This window comes from Leptidea sinapis, chromosome 39 (genome assembly GCF_905404315.1).
Source record: "Leptidea sinapis chromosome 39, ilLepSina1.1, whole genome shotgun sequence".
NCBI lineage: Eukaryota > Metazoa > Arthropoda > Insecta > Lepidoptera > Pieridae > Leptidea > Leptidea sinapis.
The window spans coordinates 8,209,165-8,229,877 of record NC_066303.1 but is presented as its reverse complement, the minus strand read 5'-3'; the positions used below and the strand labels follow the sequence as shown (position 1 = coordinate 8,229,877).

At 33.8% G+C, this 20,713-nt stretch overlaps 2 protein-coding genes across 2 annotated transcripts; both read right to left on the bottom strand.

Annotated features, from left to right (window-relative positions):
• Positions 1-3,786: 3,786 nt before the first annotated feature.
• LOC126976228 (uncharacterized) lies at positions 3,787-10,939 on the bottom strand. Its single transcript, XM_050824472.1, has 5 exons — positions 10,828-10,939; positions 7,850-8,074; positions 6,256-6,461; positions 4,647-4,790; positions 3,787-4,043 (listed from the first exon to the last, which is right to left on the bottom strand). Exons 1-5 carry the CDS (start codon positions 10,832-10,834, stop codon positions 3,957-3,959), a joined length of 669 nt encoding a protein of 222 aa, XP_050680429.1. The 5' UTR covers positions 10,835-10,939; the 3' UTR covers positions 3,787-3,956.
• A 1,720-nt stretch (positions 10,940-12,659) lies between these two features.
• On the bottom strand, positions 12,660-16,229 carry LOC126976227 (uncharacterized). Its single transcript, XM_050824471.1, has 4 exons — positions 16,038-16,229; positions 14,741-15,283; positions 13,879-13,988; positions 12,660-12,890 (listed from the first exon to the last, which is right to left on the bottom strand). Exons 1-4 carry the CDS (start codon positions 16,201-16,203, stop codon positions 12,684-12,686), a joined length of 1,026 nt encoding a protein of 341 aa, XP_050680428.1. The 5' UTR covers positions 16,204-16,229; the 3' UTR covers positions 12,660-12,683.
• Between the last annotated feature and the right edge of the window lie 4,484 nt (positions 16,230-20,713).

The window sequence follows — 20,713 nt, the reverse complement described above, 5'->3', positions numbered from 1 at the left end:
TATTGGATATTAATAATTGCAAATCGTTTTCCTTGAGAAGCCTTTAAATATTTTTAACGCCTGTAATATTTTTGCTTTCAATTGAAAATATCATATTATAGGCATAATTGCCTATAGATTTGAGCAGGCGCTAAAGCTATTTATAATATGCAATGAGGAGTTCTTTTTTTTTTTTTTACTTCCATAAATTAATAATTATATTAGGTAGGCTATTTTTTTTTTTATTTCAAATTATTTACATATGACTTAAATTAATTACAAACAGTAAATATTAAGAACGCTGTCGGCAGGTAAGGTGCCCATGAAGCTGGCAACGTTACCTCTTTGTATGGCCAAACCACGGACTAGTAAAAAAAGAAGGAACCGTGATATTAAAATATATTATATATATATTATTATATTAGCTAGTGAAGTACCTTTATGCTAGTGTGTGTGCGATTACGGGGTATACCAGTTACACAATTTTTTCTCTCTTAGATAATCATATATCCACAAATACTTTAATATTATTATTTTTACACTTTTTCACAACGCACAACGGCATTTTTAAAATATTTTATTGCGACGCAAACTGATCTGTTACAGACGATGCAAATCTCATAATGGCCGCCGATCGGCTTGTATTAGTATAAGTGTGTGCGTGGGGCTATGTATTTACACGTTAACCGGCTTGTTTTGGTGCCTCACTGTTATGTAAGGTGACACGGAGTCCTTATTTTTTTACTCGTCTATGGGCCAAACTTATCCTTTGACAGAGGTACATACCAAGTCTAGGGTCACCTGTTAAATCGGTTAGACGCCTGGATAACTCTTTTATGAGTTTTTGTGCCGATGAACCCCAAGGACCCATCGTCTCCAACCCAAAGGGAACAAATATGCATCCATCACCGAGTGTTGCATATTTCCTCCGCTTAGGTTTTCGGCAGTTTCCGCCGCTGCACCTCCTGCTCTAGATGTTCAATATGAGAGGGGGCTAGCGTGTCCACACAAGTCGCATCCCATACCACTGGCTTTCCACGACTCCAAGGAATCAATGTCATGCCATCAGGCCTCTAACCAACATCACGTGAAATTCCATTCGGCTCTAGGATAGCCGGCACGTTGACGGTAGTAAAGGCCCGACTCATGACGTCGTTTAAGGCGGCGTGGCGGGAGAGACGGCCCGCATTGCGGCGGCAAGATAAGCCATGGTGACCAAGGCTGTCTACATTGCCTCCGCAGCGGCACATATGGGGAACTGTTTAAGGGCTACCCAGGCGTAAACCAGCTGCGATTGAGAAGCTGAAATTCGAGAAGGTAGGTTCTTATATCACATAAATTACAGCTTTAACGCAGATCTAACAGCTGGGTACATATTGACAGTAGCATAGACAAAAGAGGAATGAATGAATGAATAAGCCTTTATTGCAAACAATGTAAAGATTAGTACAATATATATAATCTAAGTAATATTCTAATCTAATTAGCATTCTAGTCTAAGTGATATTATTAATCTTCATCATCGTTCGCTTGTCTTCCGACATAGGCCTCCTCGAGAATTTACCGTTGTGATCTGTCCAGAGCAGGTCATTTCCACGTTGGTCCAGTCACTTTTTTAAAATCATCTTCCCATCTAATGGGTTGTCTTCTTGATAAGTTTTCCCTTGTCTTGAATACCTAATATTTCTCTATTTTAATCTGTAATATTTTTTGTCCATTTTGCTATATTGCTTCTCATGGTATGTCCTGCCCATCGCCATTTTTATCCTTTTATAGTGTGGTCTATCCTTTTTAATTTTGTTTTCTTCTTGATTTGTATTAATCTTACATAATCTTTTCTTTTGATCTGTAACATGCTTCTTTCAATGCTAAGTTGTCACACTTTCAATTTTTGCATATTTTTTTTTGTTAAGGACCATGTTTGGCATCCATATATCATGTCCTTCCATCTTCTAGTACAACTGTCGCGAAATGACCTTTCCGACCAAAGAATGAGGCAATCATCTTTTTTCCTTGACTTCTTCTTTTCTTAGTTGGCCGATCCTCGAAAGGAAACACCCACTGAGCTGATTGTCCGCAACCAAAAGTTTCGAGTTCGTAGCAATTTATCCAGCTTTCACCTGTGACGATGTCAAATACAGCATTTGAGTCACCACCGTTGAACTTATCTAATATATAGCGACACCAGTCCATGCGAAGGTGTTTCTGGTCGTCGGTTAAAGTATGGGGAATCCATCTGGTACAAAGCTTCCTGACGCCTAAATGTTCGTGTAATATTTTTTTAACTTGACTCATACCAATACCTAGGCTTGCCCGTTTCTGCTGATAGGATACTCTCTTATTTTCCTCTATCATGCGTCGCACAGCACTGATGTTATCTTCAGTAGTCGCTCCCTCACGCGAATCATCATTGAGATTGCTACGTCCACGCTTAAACTTGTTAAACCAATTGTAAATAGTGGCACGAGATGGGGCTTCATTAAGAAATGATAATCGCAGCCTATCATAGCTTTGTTATTGAGTAAGCCCAGTTAGGTTCATTTTCACGTGTAGCAAGAGTTTTAGATTTGCCGCCAATTCACAAAAACAAATGACAAATGAATGCAATATACTACATTAGGTTACCAAAGAGTTCTTAAATCGAAATTTAAAAATAGTTTTCATTAGCAATGTTTCTAACTGGCCAGTTCTAAACATTTTCAGTGTGACTCACGTACACTACTGTGAATAAAAGGCCAATGAAGAAAAACCTTATTCATGAAGATTGAGAAAATTGGTTGAAATTATACTGTTAGACCGTATACGACGACGATTATAGAAACCACAATAATAATATGGCAGTACGAAAAAAACACGGCTCCAAACAAACCCATATTTTAAGTCGTGTATGTAGACTAAAATCACAGAGTGGGGGTAGATATTCATGTATAAACTAAAATCTAGTATAAGTAGTGTTCAAATTACTTCAAATATTATACAAAATAAATTTGTAAGAAAAATTTATTAACGATGCGGGACTTGAACCTACGACCTCTCGGGTTCCGTCCGAGCACTCTTTCACATATCTTTACAATTGAAACGGTGTTTGGAAAATGGTATGGTAAATTTTATTTACATTTTTCAGGAGGGCAATAAAACCTTCATACTTTCTATTATTCTACAAACTCAGTCAATAAAGGACAAATAAAATGTGAAAACAATGTTATGAACAAATTGCGGGACTCAAACCCACGACCTCTCGCGTTCCGTGCGATTGCTCTACCGCTGAGCCAACTGTTCCAGTATCGTTGATAAATCTTGTATGTCTTGTTCAACTCTCAGGTTGTGGTTTCATCTACAGGATCTACTTTACAATTGATATCCTCCTCAACCCCAATAATTGCATATTAGGAAAACTTGAGATGTCGCTCTTGCAAATATAAAACAATTTGTTATTTTTTTAAAGTGATAACCCTCACTTCTAAGATTAATTACACAAATTATAATAATTTGAAAACAAAAATCGCAACGGAGTTTGAGTCCCGCATCTTTCTCAAATTTTGTTTTCAAATTGAATTTGTGTAATTAATCCCAGAAGTGAGGGTTATCACATAAAAAAGTGAAGAATGTCAAATAAAACAATCAAAAAGTATTAGAATATTTAATGTTACAATTATTTCTTTTGACTTTATAAGTAGATTTTTAGTTTAGTAAGTATAATTTTTTTAGGAACTTCAATGTGAAATATTTAAGTATTTAAAATATACTTAACATTATTATGTGTATATCTTAGTGTTTTCCTTGAAATAGTGCCGCTAAATAAAACGCTTATATTCAATCAAATATTTATTAATATAACAATTTTCTTTAGTCTTTTGAATTTATTAAAAATACTGCTTTCCTTATCTGCCTCATAAATAAATACATTACATACTAATTACATATTAAGTGAAACCTTGTAATTAAATGGTGTTTCGTAGTATCAAGTGTAATAAATATTACATAAGTACAAGGACTTCATATTCTGCAGAGTTCCTTTCTTCACCGTCGAAGGGGTAGTAGCATACACCATGACTCGGTTGTATCTGGGTGAATGAAATATTATTATTATTTTTTCGAAAAATTAGGGATATATATCGTTAATTTCATTATAATTTTTTAATATAAAATATTAGCATATTCTACCCGGTTTGTTGTGGTCTTTAGCGTCAACTCTCTACCACTGTTGTAAGTTTTCATTAGTGTTAATCCGGTAGGATTTGTCTTTAACCCATTCTACACGTGTTTCGCCTCTACACAAGGCATCCTCAGAAGATGTTGACTGGCCAAATACTGGCACGAGAATCAATATCACAACATTAATTGGATAATTATGGATCACCACAAAATAACGCCATAAGGCGTATAATTAAATAATCAATAAATTTTCTCTGCCACTAGTTTTAACATTTAATAATATGTTTGTATAATTAATCAAGTCTGTGAGTCTTAACTGGGATTGGGAAGTGCACATAGTGCACAGAACGAATGGCGATAAGGTTGGAAGGTTCTGGAGAGGTCGCTAGGTAATTCTAAGTGTTTGCAGGCCTCCAACTAGGTCTGGAATTCAAGTGGTTGCAAAAGGCAGATCATCGACTTGTTTTAAGGGGTTCAATAAAGAATTTAAAATTGATTTAGATATAACAAACCTTGCCAGGTGTGGTGCATCCATCGTGTGTAACCCTTCCGTAGTATAGTTTCTCTCCATCAGGGGTCACACCAGCATCAACAGCTCCAGGAGGTACATTGCCTCCTGACGCGAACTGCCACGCGAATGTTGCAGGGACCAACACCTATGGAGTACCAATTGTTTTTAATATTGGGGTTAATAATTTAATAGGTCATAGCGCAAGATTTGCTAATTATTTTAAAGGGCCCATCGACTGAGCTAAATACAACTTAGAATTTAATCGTAACATCTGAGAGGCTTCTTTGCACAATAGCTGGCTAGGTATAATAATAGAAAACAACAGAAAAAATAGCATCAAGCTTAATGACATCCTATTTAAATTGTAGACTACAAAAGATGGAAGTCAATGGAAAGCGGTCGTCTGAATCAAACGCTAAAAATGGGGGTTCCACAGGGCTTGATTTTAGGACCTTTTCTAATGATCTCGCAAAAGATAAATATCGAATTGTGTTGTTTGCTGATGATACATCCCTCATATTTAAAATACATCGTTCTTCACCAAATGTTGATGTTGTTAACAATGCTTGAATTAAAGTTGTACATTGGTTTGAAGCGAATAACTTATTGCTTAATGGTAATAAAACTAAGTGCATTAAATTAACTTTACCGAATGTTAAACAAGTGTCAATCGATATACAGTTTTAAAACAAGAAATTAGATATAGTTGATACCGCTGTTTTTCTTGGAGTAACGTTAGATGCCAAACTCCAATATAGAAAACTTATCTAGTAGAGTTCTGCTGCATACGCAGTAAAAAAGATTCGTTCCTTAACAGACATGGAAACTGCACGATTGGTTTATTTTAGTTACTTTCACAGCATTATGTCATTATTGTGGGGTAATGCTGCTGATATTGATTCTATTTTTGTGCTGTGAGGAAAAGAAGCAGTCGGGCAATTTATGGTATGGGACCAAGAGAGTCGCTTAGATCTGAATTTAAAGATTGTAAAATTATTACTGTTTCTAATGCCCACTTCTGGGCTAAGTAAACTCGACAAGTCATGTATCGGCAATTGTGAACGTAATGTAAATGCCCCCAACAAGATCAAAGCCTAAACTTATAGAAAAATCGTATTACAATTTAAAGGACTATTTAGATGATAAGAAAGCTTGGGTATGAATTGCTCTAAAGGATTGGAGCTACGATTACTCTGAATAATAATTTACATTTACTTTTTTGACTTACTCGTGTAAAGCATTTACTATTTGACGTTTGAGTATTTTTGTTGCATCACTTTACATAGTTTGATATTATGTTTTATAAAACGATCAAAATTTAAATATTGAATTAAAAGAGTGGCAATGAGTTTCTTGCCACTTCTTCTCATTAGCTCAACCCTTAACGAAGTAAAGGTAAATTCAATACTTAAGACATGTAATTTTTTGAAATTCATAAGTATCATTTCCGTGACCTACATGAATAAAGTGATTTTGCTTTGATTTAAAATTATCAAAGGAAATCGATATGAAATCATTGAAATTTATAACATTGAAGAGTTCGTCCAAAGTCATCATAGTATTTCCTTCGTTACTTGATATCAAAGACTTTAAAAAAAGTTTTTTCTTGCCTCAAATTGGTCAGTTAGGATTTCTTCTCCAGAGTATGATACATAGCAGGCGTTCTTCGATGGAATAACTTTAGCTGGTAACAGATTGCTCTCGTGGTGTGCTCTGCCAGCGTAGATAGGTTCACCGTCCACATCTGTGCCCACTCTCAAGGCACCCATTGGGATGCTGCGCTGACTTAAACAAGCTGGAACCCATCGGTATGAACCTGAAATACATAACTTCTCATTAATATGATGAAAAAATATACTATTAGGACCAAATAATAGCTGTAGATACAATTTTAAATGTCTAAATTATTATTATACAATTCGAAAGAAATTGAATTTTTATTTTTATTATAAAACTAATACATATTGAAATTTATTCAATTTTCAGTAATAATTCACTCTGATAATTTTAAACCAAAAGAAAAATATGTTCAAAAAATATTTTTGAATTTAAAGCTTCTTTAGCCACATTGGGCACTTTATGGTAGGGGAAAATCTTATGGGTTCGCTTAACCGACATGCACATGACTGGCGCATGCGATAAATAAAAAATATAAAAAAATATAAATATTTAAAGTTAAACACTTTTTGGATGGATGAAATCTCGTAGGTTTGGGGCATCGAAATGCTTATAGCAGTATATCTGTAGATATACAGCTGACGTATTGTGCAACATTAGTGCTGTGTACTTATTTATATATTTTAAGAGAAATTGAATGCATTTAGTGCAAAGTTCAATCAGCTTATACTGTTCATTGTTTTAATAGTATTTTTGTTTAATTATTATTTTATTGAAAATAAATTGAATTTAATTGTTTTCAAAATTTCTAATTTTAAAACTAAAAGTTTTCACTTCTATCGACACTCTCTACAACTGCCAATTATTTGTATTGTTTCAATCTTTTTAAATAAGTACAATGTTTTAAGTTACCATATTACGTTTGAAGTTGATTTTTGTGATTTTATTTATGTTACACTTCATAGTGTGTCTCATGACAAATCCAAAATACCAAACACGGTCATCCGCTAGAATACATAACAAAAGCTAAGGCCAAAACTCTTTATGGTAGCTATAAGTATAGAAAATTAGTTTCATACAAATAATATACATGGTTATACTTAATAAGAAAGGAAAGGATATTAGGAACCGTAAAGAGGCTTGGCCCAACATTGGCTTACAGACACAAAGGCTTAAAGAGATGATACCTTAGATAATTTATTTTACAGATACGGCACTAATTACTACAAGAAACATCAGGATAAGAATTATTGCCAAATTATTAAAAAATTATATAGTATAAAAAAATTATTGAATAATCTTAATAACAGCAGTGAAGATGCGAAACTACGATTTACATTAAGCCTGGACTTCTTTTTATCATCTTAATTCGACTTATTCTTTACGTTGATCGAGATATTGCTACTTCAATAAGAATTTAAAAAAATCATAAAATTTTCATCATTTAAGATTTCATTGCCTTTTTGCGCAAAATATGAATGATTTTGTGAAAATAAAGATGTCATCTCTTTTACCAATCACAACGTTATTAAAATACAAATTTTTAGAAAGCATCATTGCCAATGCTCGAACCAATCCATCACTTACGGTAAGGTAGCTCTACAGTCTCTCCAGGCATAGTAGGACCTGAATCTTCTGAGGGCTCTTCAACTTTAACTTCGTCTGGGTTTTGAGGAGGTGGTGGGGGGTAGAAATATGCGGGATTAACGGGGTAGAACATCACCCCAGGAGCTGGGTACATGTAATTGGGATGACCAGGAGGACCTGGGGGGTAGCCATGAGGTGGGGGATGTCCATAACCGGGATAATGTCCTGTAGAAACGAAACGTTAACTTATTAACACATCCTTATTTTAGTTATAATTGGAGTTATAAACTGCATTCTATTGAATCATACAACTGACTATAAAATATCAAAAACTGAATGACTCTACATTGGAATGAGTTCATAGTGTATTTGATTAGAAAAATATTGAAAATGGACAAAACCTTAGCCCACGGCATGATTCAGATAGTAAATTGCAATGACATATTGTAATTTTTTTTTTTTTATGGATGACAGTAATCACGACCATCATTTTCACGAAGCATCCAAACACGAGCAATGAATTTAAACTCTAAAGGTCGATGCGTCCAGTATAAAATTTGTACAGTTTTTTTTTTATGAAATACATATTATATCATTTTCAAAACCCTTTTATTTAAAGTTCAAACATGATTCATAATATGCAATATATTAAATTGGATGCAGTACCTTACAAACTAATTTGTTATGTATATTACAGCCAATGTAAAATACTCTATTTGATTTCAATTTAAGTTACAAAATATGACGATTCAAAAACATTTTTTAAAACTGATAATCCTCACTTCTGGGATTAATTACACAATAAAATTTGAAAACAAATTTGCGAACGACTGCGTTTACGTAGTTTACGTAGATACTTGTACAAATAATCAATTTTATTGTGGTATATGAGATTATGGGGCGTGCATTTTTGGATTTTCTGCGCTATTTTAAATCTTCAAAATAAAAAATTTATAAAGGAAATTAATATTTTTTTTCCAAACTAGATGGGTAATATGTACTAAGCACTGAAGCAGGATTTTTAATTTTATAGTATTTTTTCATGAAAAAAAAAATCTGAATGTGAATCTATTTTAATTTCTTATGTCGAGATGGCTCCATACTGGAAAATGTTGGAATAAAACTTACGTCATTTTTTAGGTTTTTTTTTTGACACTTATGCAGCATTATTTAAAAAAAAACAAATTCTATTGATTTAAAAACAAGCAAAGACTGCCGTGCTGTGCGCTCATCTATGAGAAACGAAAACGAAACGAAATAAGACATAAAAAAATATATTATTATTTCCTTTTTACATATATTTCTAAACATTACTAGTGATAGGCTACTCGTACAATTACAGTAGAAAATTTAATACGATCACGCTTAATACGATTTCTCGCATAATATTACGCCATTTTATGCCAGTCCCTGCAACTTAAGACAATTAAATGAAATGAGGATCTCATTAAGAATGTGAGTAAGACACAAAAAGCCCTAAGTGAGAACGATAAAGACGAACAAGAATCAACTCCGATTTTGTCAATCACCCAGGACTTATCAGCTGTTAGTTATTTAAGAAGCCTTACGACTTCTTTAAATCAAATCAAAGACGCACTGCAAAAACTAAATCATGTTGATAATCTTGTAATTGCTAATGCATCAAAATCTTTCTGTCAAACTAAAATAAGCGATTCCTTTTTTGGTTTACATAATATACGATATTAGAACATAATTTTATGTAGTACGTTTTATGTCCCTATCCCGCATAATAACGCTTGCTCACTTAAGACTCGCTGTTGGTTGGGTCCCTGTGAAAGCGGGTTTACTTTATATTCGCAAAACAGAGTGCGGCCGCTGCGAAAGATTCATTTATAGATTCTATTGATGATCATCTCTAATAAATATACTTAAAGTTACGAAACACTCGATGTTTATAACTGTAATTAATTTTCGTACTTTAAGTTACTGGATAACTGTACTTCGGTTACGTACCGGTTATGTTATTATATTCCTCTTTCTAACTACATAATTATGCTAATTACTAATTAACTGTCAATTTTATACTATCGAAATATCGACTGACACGTAATTTGTTAAAGCTATTAATATTTCAATTGATTAGATAAAAGAAGTAAATTTTGTGCAAGCGATTATCAAGAAAAAGATAGGTACCTAAGTGATTACATTTCTTGAAAAATAAAAACGATATATATGAGTGTGATAATAACAGAATATTTACTGTGGCTGATAAGAGATAAGATTTGTATGTCCATTCGACTTACAGTAATCATAATTGATCGAATCATATTTATTAAAAAAAAACTCTTAAATATTAATTTTGATATAAATTTCTGTTCAAAACATAAAAATAAGACGAGGTATATAAATATAACATTTCTCGATCTGACTTTATCTGATCTTGAATATATCAACAAAGAGAATTAATTATCTATGGTGCTGAAACAATAGCGCTGTATGCAATATTTACATAATAATCCATGAAACACTATACTGATGTAGAGCATAAAATCCTCTTTGATAAATACTTGAAGATGTTTCTAGAACATAGTTTCTAGTACAATTCTATTTAAATATATGCTGGAAATACAGTGCACGTAATAAATAACTAAGTGAAAAATTACAGAAGAACTCAAAGCGGCAAAATATGCGTGTATAGGTATAGGTACCTATACGAGTAGGTATGCATAACTACAAATTGTAAATATTTTGTTGCCGAAATATTTCATTGATCAAATAAAATACAATATTACATTATTTATTTATTTATAAAACATATTATAAGATAAATATTAGACCATCCTTTCAATATCCTTAATTTAAGTTATCAATGCAAACTTTATCAATTTTTTTCTAAATAAACTAACTAAATTAGACTATTAATAATTATTACACTATCTTAAACAACCTTAGTTTTAAATATTGACAGAGACTCAATATTATCAATACCTAGTAAATTGTAACGAATATACTCTTACCTGCCATTTCGTGCTGTGTTTCTCAACGACTGATATCAAAATCGGCCTTGTTTGCTTTATGTACGTACACCACCTGACTCATCACACAGATAACAATTTAAACTGATAAGTGATATTCAATTGCCAGAATTGGAGTAAAAATATATAATCAAAATACCATATAATGTTCCTTAATTTCTAGAATATTTAATAAAAAGACTTAGCTGCAATCCGATAAAAATTTCGTGGATCGTAACGCTAAGACATACAATATATTGGCGTATAGACAATCAAAGCAGACGAGAGAGAACATTTCTAACAGAGATACGGCAAGATATAAAAGGTATGCGTGTCACCATGGTCGATCGATAAGCGATCTTCTGGTGTAGCTGACACAAAGTTAGCGGCGGCTATCGAAAGCAAGGGAAAGGCCTGGCAGTTAGCCTGGATATAGCGAAGGCCTTTGATCGTGTATGACACAAGGCACTTCTCTCAAAACTACCATAATTTGGGCTTCCCGAGAGTTTATTCGAGTGGACTTCCAGCTTCTTACGTGGCGTAGCATCCAGGTCGCTGACGACGGCGTTTCAAAGAGCTGTTTCACCCGATTCCTGCCACCAAATTCCACCTTCGCATGACACATTACAAATTAGGATACCATCCCCACCATCCGAATGTGTGGCGGGGCGGTCATCCACAGTTCGGTTTTCAAGGAACTTTCTTCCACGTACATCAAAGCTGAGGAATGAGCTTCCATGTTCGGTGTTTCCAGGACGAAACTTCATTAAATGCTCCCGTGATTCCTCTGGTGTTGCAAGAAAATGTGGGCGGCGGTGATCACTTAACACCATTACGCTCGCTTGTCCTCCTAAAATCTCTAAATCTCCTAAATAAAAAAACGAACCCATTGTTACCGTGACTAAATTTGATTGAAAAATCTTAAACAATCAGCCATGCTTGGCATGGCCTTCTTAGTATTTTGAATAGTAGCCACCACTAGCTAACACATTGGCGAATCAAATTGGTCACACTTTATTGGATTGTCAGGTCGATATAAAGTCTATGACCAAACTCGATTGACTCGACAGCTGTGCCTTAACTTAAATCTATACATATACCTTATAAAATCGCAAAATTGGCTTTTACTGGGTTTTTACATTGAATATTTTTTTGTACAACAGTTAATACACAAACACAAGGATGTTTAACTGCAAAAATTCCTAAGTTAGGTGCGATTTTGACCGATGGTTCCGTGGAAACTTTACAAAGAAAACTAAAACTAAAAACAGGTAGACCCTTGATCTCCTAAATCTTTAAGTAACTTGGAAGAGATTGCTGAATAGCAATAAAGTCGCTTGGGTTACCATAACTGTTACGTACAAATTCGACCATAATTTCTAGTGCAATAAAGAATCTTCAAAATTCCAATACATATTTTCATTCAAAATGCCCAAATGTATGCCTTAGTCCTGAGAAAGAGGGGCGCAGGAAGCTCAACGAGCTTTTTCTTTTTTTTTAATAAAATTAGTTACAATTTTTTTTAAATAGTCTAAGGGTGGTCGCCCTATTCCCAATCTGGAGCATCATTATGTCATTTATCTTATACTAACCCTTACCAGATAAACGTTTTTTAACAATTCTTTTGCATTTAAATTTTTCTTGACTTATTACATTATATAAATTACAACTTTATAAAATATACGCTGAAATAATATTTTAAGTGACATTTCAATAAAGTATCTTCAATTATTAAGTAAGCAAACACTTAAATATAGTGATTGTAAAGCACATTCTGCGGGTAGGTAAATAGGTAGGGGCATTACGAGGTTTAATACACAAACACGTCGTATATTTGTAATGTAATGTAATTTAATATTTCAATATGTGCAGGATCGAATCGTATCAACAATCGTATGTGAAATAGATAAGAAATCGCTCAAAGCGTAATTACTACCACTTCTTCGATAGTCTTGTACCGAACCATAGGTGGCCAGTAAATCATTGTTTATACTGTTAACAATGTCCTTGATTCTCTTGTGCGTTGGCCTTCCTTCATTTTCTCCAATTTTTATAGCCGGAATTACCTGTAGATAGTATCAGAAATTATATTATATATTATGGAAAGAAAGGTTTAGATAAAATTAGATTGACTGCAAAAAGGTTGACAGTGCTTGGAAGTGTTTATTCTACCTAAGCGTACCTACAGTTCGGGATAATATTGGGATTTACCTTTTTTTAATTACAATATGGGACGAGACCAGCAGGAACTTCAGCTGATGGTAATTGATACGCCCTGCACATTCCAATGAAGTGCCGCTCTGGATTCCTGGCAAACCCAAACCCTTCCGAGAGGCACCACAATTATTGTACTCGTCACCTTGAGGCATAAGATGTTAAGTCTCATTTGCCTAGCAATATCACTACCTACGGCGCCCTTCAGACCGAAACATAATAATGCTTACACATTACTGCTTTACGGCAGAAATAGGCGCCGTAGTCATAATCTAGCCAGCATCGGAATGAGGGTTTTGATTTGAGTGGATGACAGGTTAGCTAATAGGACTCTGGCAAATGGTTGTTGAAGGTTTGTAGTGTCTGCTTAGTATATATGTAAGATTAGCGGAATTTTATCCAGGTATGTTGATTAACATGCGACTTAAAGATAATACATAGAATTAATGCCCATCTTTGATCTCTTCTCTTCTTCCTTTGTATTCCAAAGGTACGACTTAAGAGTTGTTCCGATTCTCACCAGGTTCCGATGAAATATTTAATTTTCTCTTCCAAAATTTCTTTATTATTCTTCTAAGTCGTTTGATGTTTAGTGTTAATTCCGCTAAGTTTAACAAAATCACCTTGACACGTGTTTCACTTCTCCAGTTTAATATATAGTTTGGATTTACTTTTAACGCTACAAATTTCGGGTTTTAAAGATGGAATATGGCAGTAAAAACGTTGTTATTCATTGATACGCGAGATAGGCGTCAATTTTCAACCCAAAGTATATAACCTAAATAGTGCACTGTTAATGCACATCTGAAGGTCTGTAAATTATTTGGCATAAGCAATTACTTTCATTTTCCAGGTAGACAGAAGTTCACCTACAGCAGTTCCCTTCTGTTTCGTACCGACTTCTTGAATCTTATTGCGAAGAAGATTAAGATGGTGACTTCGACATACATCTGCAAATAAATTTACTTTTAACACTGCAGCACTAGAGAGTAGTAGGGATTCACCGGTTCTGGCTCAGAGTAGTAGGGATTCCCCGTTTCTAACTCCCGGGTTCGGACTCACTTGTTCGTGATGCCTACTAAAAAAAAGTTTGGTGTCAAACTGGGGGTTTTTATTTATTTCCGAACGATTTCGCTTGTGCATTTCTCAATATCTCTTGTAGTTTCAAAGTTAGCTTTATAAATTAAACAGATCCATAGTCATTACTAATGAATGAATAATTAGTAATGACTATGGATCTTAAAAGCCACAACCCCAGAGTCAGAACCGGGGACTCCCTACTTTACTCTAGAGATATAACCGATTTGAAAATTCACCCATGTCGCATCGATTTGTGCCCATGGAACAATTGTCCTATCAGTCCAATGAAATAATTGGAAAACTAATCACAGTAAGTATTATCTTATTACTTTTGCCGTTACCTATAAGCCGTTTTTTTGACATAAATTATAGAAACTTTAAGGGAAAACTATGAAACATTTTGGATGTAGATCAAAATTGGATTTCTGGTTGCCTCGTTTCTATAACATTACATCTTCATTATCTCTGTCCGCTAATTAAATGGGTTTACCGGATCGTTATCTATATTATATTGCTAAATAAATTTAATTAAAAAGTTAATTTAAAGTTTTAGTGTGCCGTTTGTACCCCCAATTTCGTCAATAGTGCAACAGACTGAGAGAATTAAGTTAAATTTGATTACCTTTTTTGCAATTAAGTTCATCATCTTTTCCGGGACAGTCATGTTTTCCATCACATATCTGATGGATGTGAATAAATTTATCCGAAGCCGTACAATGATATTGGGTAAAATTGGACTGTGCAGAGCAAATTTTCTGACACTTTGCGCTACATCCCGGTACCGGACATATGCCTTGCTTACAAAAACATGAGTTGGATAATATTTTCTTATTTCCAGTGCTTGTATATTTTAATACTGATACCATTTGTTGATTGAGAGTTATTAGATATGAATATATAGCTTCCGATTCATAGGGAAATGATGAATGGTTTATTAATTTCGTGTACATGTCGCTTAATGACGAAAAATACTGTCTTCTGTATCTTTTAATCTTTTCTGGGCTAGGGTTTGACTTTGTAATAAGCCTTTGTATATTTTCAATTACATTTAGTAAGACTATTATTGTTTCTTTAATCATCTTATAATCCTTTGCTGCCTTCAAATTAAGGGATTTATTGATTTCATTGAATATTTTATGTGCTTCAAATTTACTAAGGGCAACGTCTGTAAAATAATAATAGTTTTTGGGTATAAATTAAATTGGAAAAATATTTAATGAAATGATATAATTAATATAAATTCAAGATGTAAAATACCCGTTGCACACCCATTCTCATCCGTCGCATCATAACAATCGTACTTTCCATCGCACAGAAAATTAAGAGAAATAGTTGAAGTATCACTTAAGGAATAACAGTTCCAGCGGGTCAAACTATATTTATGCATACAAATGCGTTTACAAAAGTAATTGCAATTATTAGTATTGCAATTTCCATTTTCACAAGAACATGGTTTCGGTGGCCACGGACTTAACTCATCGAGAATAGGTTTATCAATATTAGCTAAAAATTCACTCAGCCTTCTTCCACTTGGATAAGCTTCATTAACTTCAGTCGTCTTTGAACAAAGTGCTTTATTAAGCGCTATAGATAATGTGGTTACAATATCCTTCACTTCCTTAACTGTTGATTTCATAGCTTGTTTTTGTATTTCCGATTCTTTCTTGTTCCATGCTGTTTTATCAGTTGTGTTTAATATATCGTTGTATTTTTCCACAAAATCTAACTGAGACACAGCAAGATTTTTGCTTGAAAGAACGTTTTCAAAGTCATCATTTTGCAGACAATCGTTTTCTAGAAATTTATCAACAGCGTTCATAACACTGCGGGTAAATCTTACTCTTTCTACTGCTGCAAATATATTTTTTATTAACATGGAGAAACAAAAAAAAATAGTGAGGTTAACAGAACTTTCTTACCTTGTTCTTGGCATTGTATTTCATCTGAATGATCTGGGCAATCGACAACACCATCGCATAACTTATAAAAGTAAATCTCAAGATCAGCGTAGCGACAATTAAATAAGTTCATTTTTTCAATGTCCAAACAAATGTTATTAGCTATAATCTTACATTCTTTTGGCATAATGTGTTGTATAATTGTACTCCGTCGATTAGAATACAGTACAGTTGGTGTACTGCTTAAAAATTTATCATTATTTTTTCTGCCGTTTGTCCATTCGTGTTGACTTCTAGTATTATTTGAATTAATTTTCGTTAAATGATTAATACCGTCAATAACCATATTGCTTATTGTCTTAAGCTTACGACTAATTTTACTGTCCTTGGAAATTGATTTGAGAACTAAAGATCGCAACTTTTTGATAAAATTATTGTTAATTTTGCCAGAAACATCCCTACTGGCATTATACATTTTACTTAGTATTCTTGCTGATCTGGCAATAGTTTCATATACATGACGTTTTAAATTTTCATCGTTTCTATGTAATTTAGATGAGTTCTGAATCAAGCTTATAATATTGTCAACATTACTAGCTGACACGTTAGATTTATCTTGTACAGATCTTAAGCGACTATCTGACATTATTTCTCTCATGATAAGATTAACATAGTTTTTTCCCTTTTCACCAAAGTTTTCTGCAGCTTTCGTTAATTTTTCTTGAATTGAATCGATCATAGCATCCCTTTGCTTATTAGATATGTTTTTTATAGAATTTGACGATAGCTTCTTTATTTTTTGGAATATTGTGTGAAGCTTCTCATCGCGCCACTTTGCTTCGTTATCATCTACATTTTCCTGGCCTTATAGATGTAATTATTAATATAACAATTTATATCACAATAAAAAATTCTATAAAAATAAAAACAACACCATATCATTAGCATTCCTATTCACTTTGACTCCCCTTTCTATAGCAGGCCATTCACGACTGCTCAAAGCTAAATGAATTGGCGGTGCACCAAAATAAACCCGTGAATTACACAGCTGTAGGGTCTGGTGCGGCTTCGTGGATAACCAAACAGGATCGAAGCGACCGCGACGGGCTAACACTCCATCCAAAAGCGTTGGTGAACAATGACGTTCTATATATATACATGTATGTATAGGTATATAAACCAATCAGGTCGTACAAAAATAAAACCAAAATATAAAAAATTATAATAACCTTCGACTGATATATCTGTCTGTACATTGCGTTGATCGTGAAACAAAACTCAATGCCACGCCACCGCACCAAGTCAATCATTTACGTTAAAGATCATTCAGGATTACGTTCCGACTTCGACACACTCGGATGAGGAGGTGGAGACCATGTATAATAAAATCTCAACAGCCATCCACGCTTCTAAGACCTACTACAACGTTGTCATGGAAGCCTTCAACGCAAAACTGGGCAAACTTTTTTTATGACAATAAGGGACGAGACGAGCAGGACGTTCAGCTTATGGTAATTGATACGCCCTGCCTGATTTTTTCAAGAATCTTAAGCGGCACTTCATTGTAATGGGCTACTATCAGTTACTATCAGCTGAACGTCCTGCTCGTCTCTCTTATTATCATTAAAAAAAAAAATCAAACAGACGGGATATAATACTCACAGTAACTTCCAGTAAATATGAAGACAGACAAAATAAACAAAAGTATCCACATTGAAGTTTATGGATATCAAAATATCGTTAATAATTTATAATTTACTTTCAGTCTGTTATGTGTTATGGTACTGTAAATTAAATTAGTCGGTAATTAATTTGGATCAACGATAGCGGTTTTATACCATACATTCTAATTATCAAAATTCATTTGGTGTTTAATTAAACATTTACGTTTTATAAAGCGGCTTTTGTACAGTTCAATGTAGGCCAGATTCATTGTGAACATGTGAACTATTTTGATAGTTAAATATTATGATAATTAAACATTTACATTATATCTATATAAATATTTTTTATGATATCTGCAATCAGTCCTCAAACCATGAACAACTGGTTATCTAGACACTTGTACGAAGAGTCGTTCATCGATCTTTTTTTCTTCAAGTCCAATTCGACAAATTCTATTTCGCTCGTCTCTTTGAATGGCTTATATGGTTAGTAACTCCCCACCAATGGGTTTAGATAAATTGCTAGACATTCTTTGTAATTTGAAGACTATTCTTTGATATCTTCTTTTACTGGTTTTTTTAAGTTCTTTATTAAGTTCAATGCTTTTTAAGAACCATGGGGCATTCGATAGATTTCTTAGGATGCCATTTACGGGTCTCGGTATAATTACAATGGTGGAGTTGCAAGCTGCTCCCTAGATCAGGATAGTGTAAGTCCAGATTGGCTTTAGGGTTACCTTGTATATAAGGAGTTAGTGGTCTAGACTTCGGACTGATTTCTTGCTCGCAACCATTATAATCCTTTTCCCTCCCCCATTTCTTTTCAAATTGTGCATTCCATGTAAACCTTCAATCCAATCCATATTATAACACTAGAAATAAGGGATTGCTTGTAACTAGTTCTAGTAGGCTTCATAAGATACATAACAGCTTTCAGGGTAAATGTATACACTTCTACAATAAATCCCAGCCACAGTTCAGGCATTATCTATAAATAAATTTAAATGTTTTATAAAAAAATGGCTCTGTCGTAAATTGTATTACTCCACTGCTGAATATCTAAATGATCGGACAGCCTGGGACTAGATTGTGATTATTTTATAGCGACTGTACAATATTGTATATTTTTTTTGAAAAGAGCGCAAAAAAAAGAATGCTGGGAGAGTTTCTTGCGCCGCTTCTTCTCTCTCAGAGCGCCATTTGTTTCCGAAGCGGTAGTAGTATCTAGTAGTATAAGAAATGACATCAAAAAGAATTCTAAAGGAATCAATTTTGAGAAAATAAATGCCTTTTATGCCTTTATGCCATGTGCACGCCTAGGTACTTTGCATACTCATTGTGTGGCAGTTTGGCGTCTGTTGGTCGAAGAGCTAAAATAATTTGGGTTGATTTCGATGCACAAGCCTTAACTCACCATCTTTATTCGCGCAGAGAGCTTGTTACTTGCAATAGGAGTCTAATCGGTTTGAATGTCATTATAATTTGTGTAACCGACTCTTATAAAAAAAATGATAAGTATTGAAGGGAAAACTATCCCTTTTTGGCAAATGTGAAGGACTTCTTTATTAATTTGATCAAATCCAGAGCACTTATTATTGGCAAGTCTGTATACCTCTCTAGTGGTAGTATGTTATATAGGGACATCTAATTGTAGGTAAAGTCATGGTTAAGTTGAGTTAAGCATCATAAATGTCAGTATATGTGTCTTTATTAGGGTTGGAATATGTTATTTAGTGGTTTGCGAAAGTGTCAATTCTTTGTTGCTGAATTCTGGGCAATTTAGTCTTGTAGCTTGAGGGGTGGTTCTACTTTTTCATTAGGTCCGAGGTAGCCTTCCAAAGAGAATAGTTTGTTGACTTTTTTGTCATAGCTCTTTATTAATTGTGGCTCGCTAAACTACGAAGGGGGAATTGGAGTCATGACCGCAAAGGGCCCGTGACTAAGTTTAACATTTTTCTAAACTCATTAACTTAATTGTCATTATAATATCTGTCAAAGTAGTCCGCGGCTGGATCTAAGATAGTTGTTTTTCTAAACTAAATTAATCAATATCATCTTAATGTCAGTCAAGGTACTAGGTAGTGACATGTCATTACTGTACATAGACCTCTCCCAAAGTTTATCCTAACGGCTGGTTTAGTGAATTCCGCATCCAGGGGAGTCATGCGGACCAGGTTGACGGAACTTAAGTTTGGCACCTAGTGCCAAGGCATTGATTCTAAACCGTGTATATACTAATATGCTATTGTTTTTTTATTACTTTTCAGACTGAGGGTTTTCCTAATTGCATAGAAGATTCTAGAGGAATATGAGGAATATTTTCTATTCAATTACACACAACATAATATATTATACAAAATTATTAAATTCATTTAGCCAATTACTTACATATTTTGTATTTTTAGCAATTATTTATGTACAAATTAGAAATTTATACACCAATAATGAAGTTTACAGTCTGTCCAATAGTTGAATGTTTAATTAAGGATATTATTATAAAATTAATAAGTGCTTTCCCGTTATAATTACATTAGCTATTTCAAAATATTATATATTATAATAATATATTTTTTTATTTTTTTAAAATGATAACCGTCACTTCTGCGATTAATTAATTAATCTCGAACGGAACGTAAGAGGTCGCTGGTTCGAGTCCCGCATCGTTCATAAAATTTTGTTTTCAGTTTTATGTAAGTATTTCACTAAGATTCCGCGCGCGCGAGGCTCGCGTGATGAATGGCGTCAACCATTCATAAAAAGTAGTTGCCAGCGCGTTGTATTTTTTATTATTATTAATAGTACATACATAGGTACTCTGTAGTAGTGTGGCTGTATTCGGGAATGGTCAAGTTAAATGGAGCATTTGTGCTTCCAAGAGATGGCTGCTGATGATCTGCGTGATTCTATGACTGACTTAATTATACATAGCATTATGAAACAGTACTTATCACAGCTAATATTATTATAAGCGCACTTTTAATAGTAGGTAAGTATATCGGTTTGCAAGAGGTTTTTACGGCTAACATGCATGCT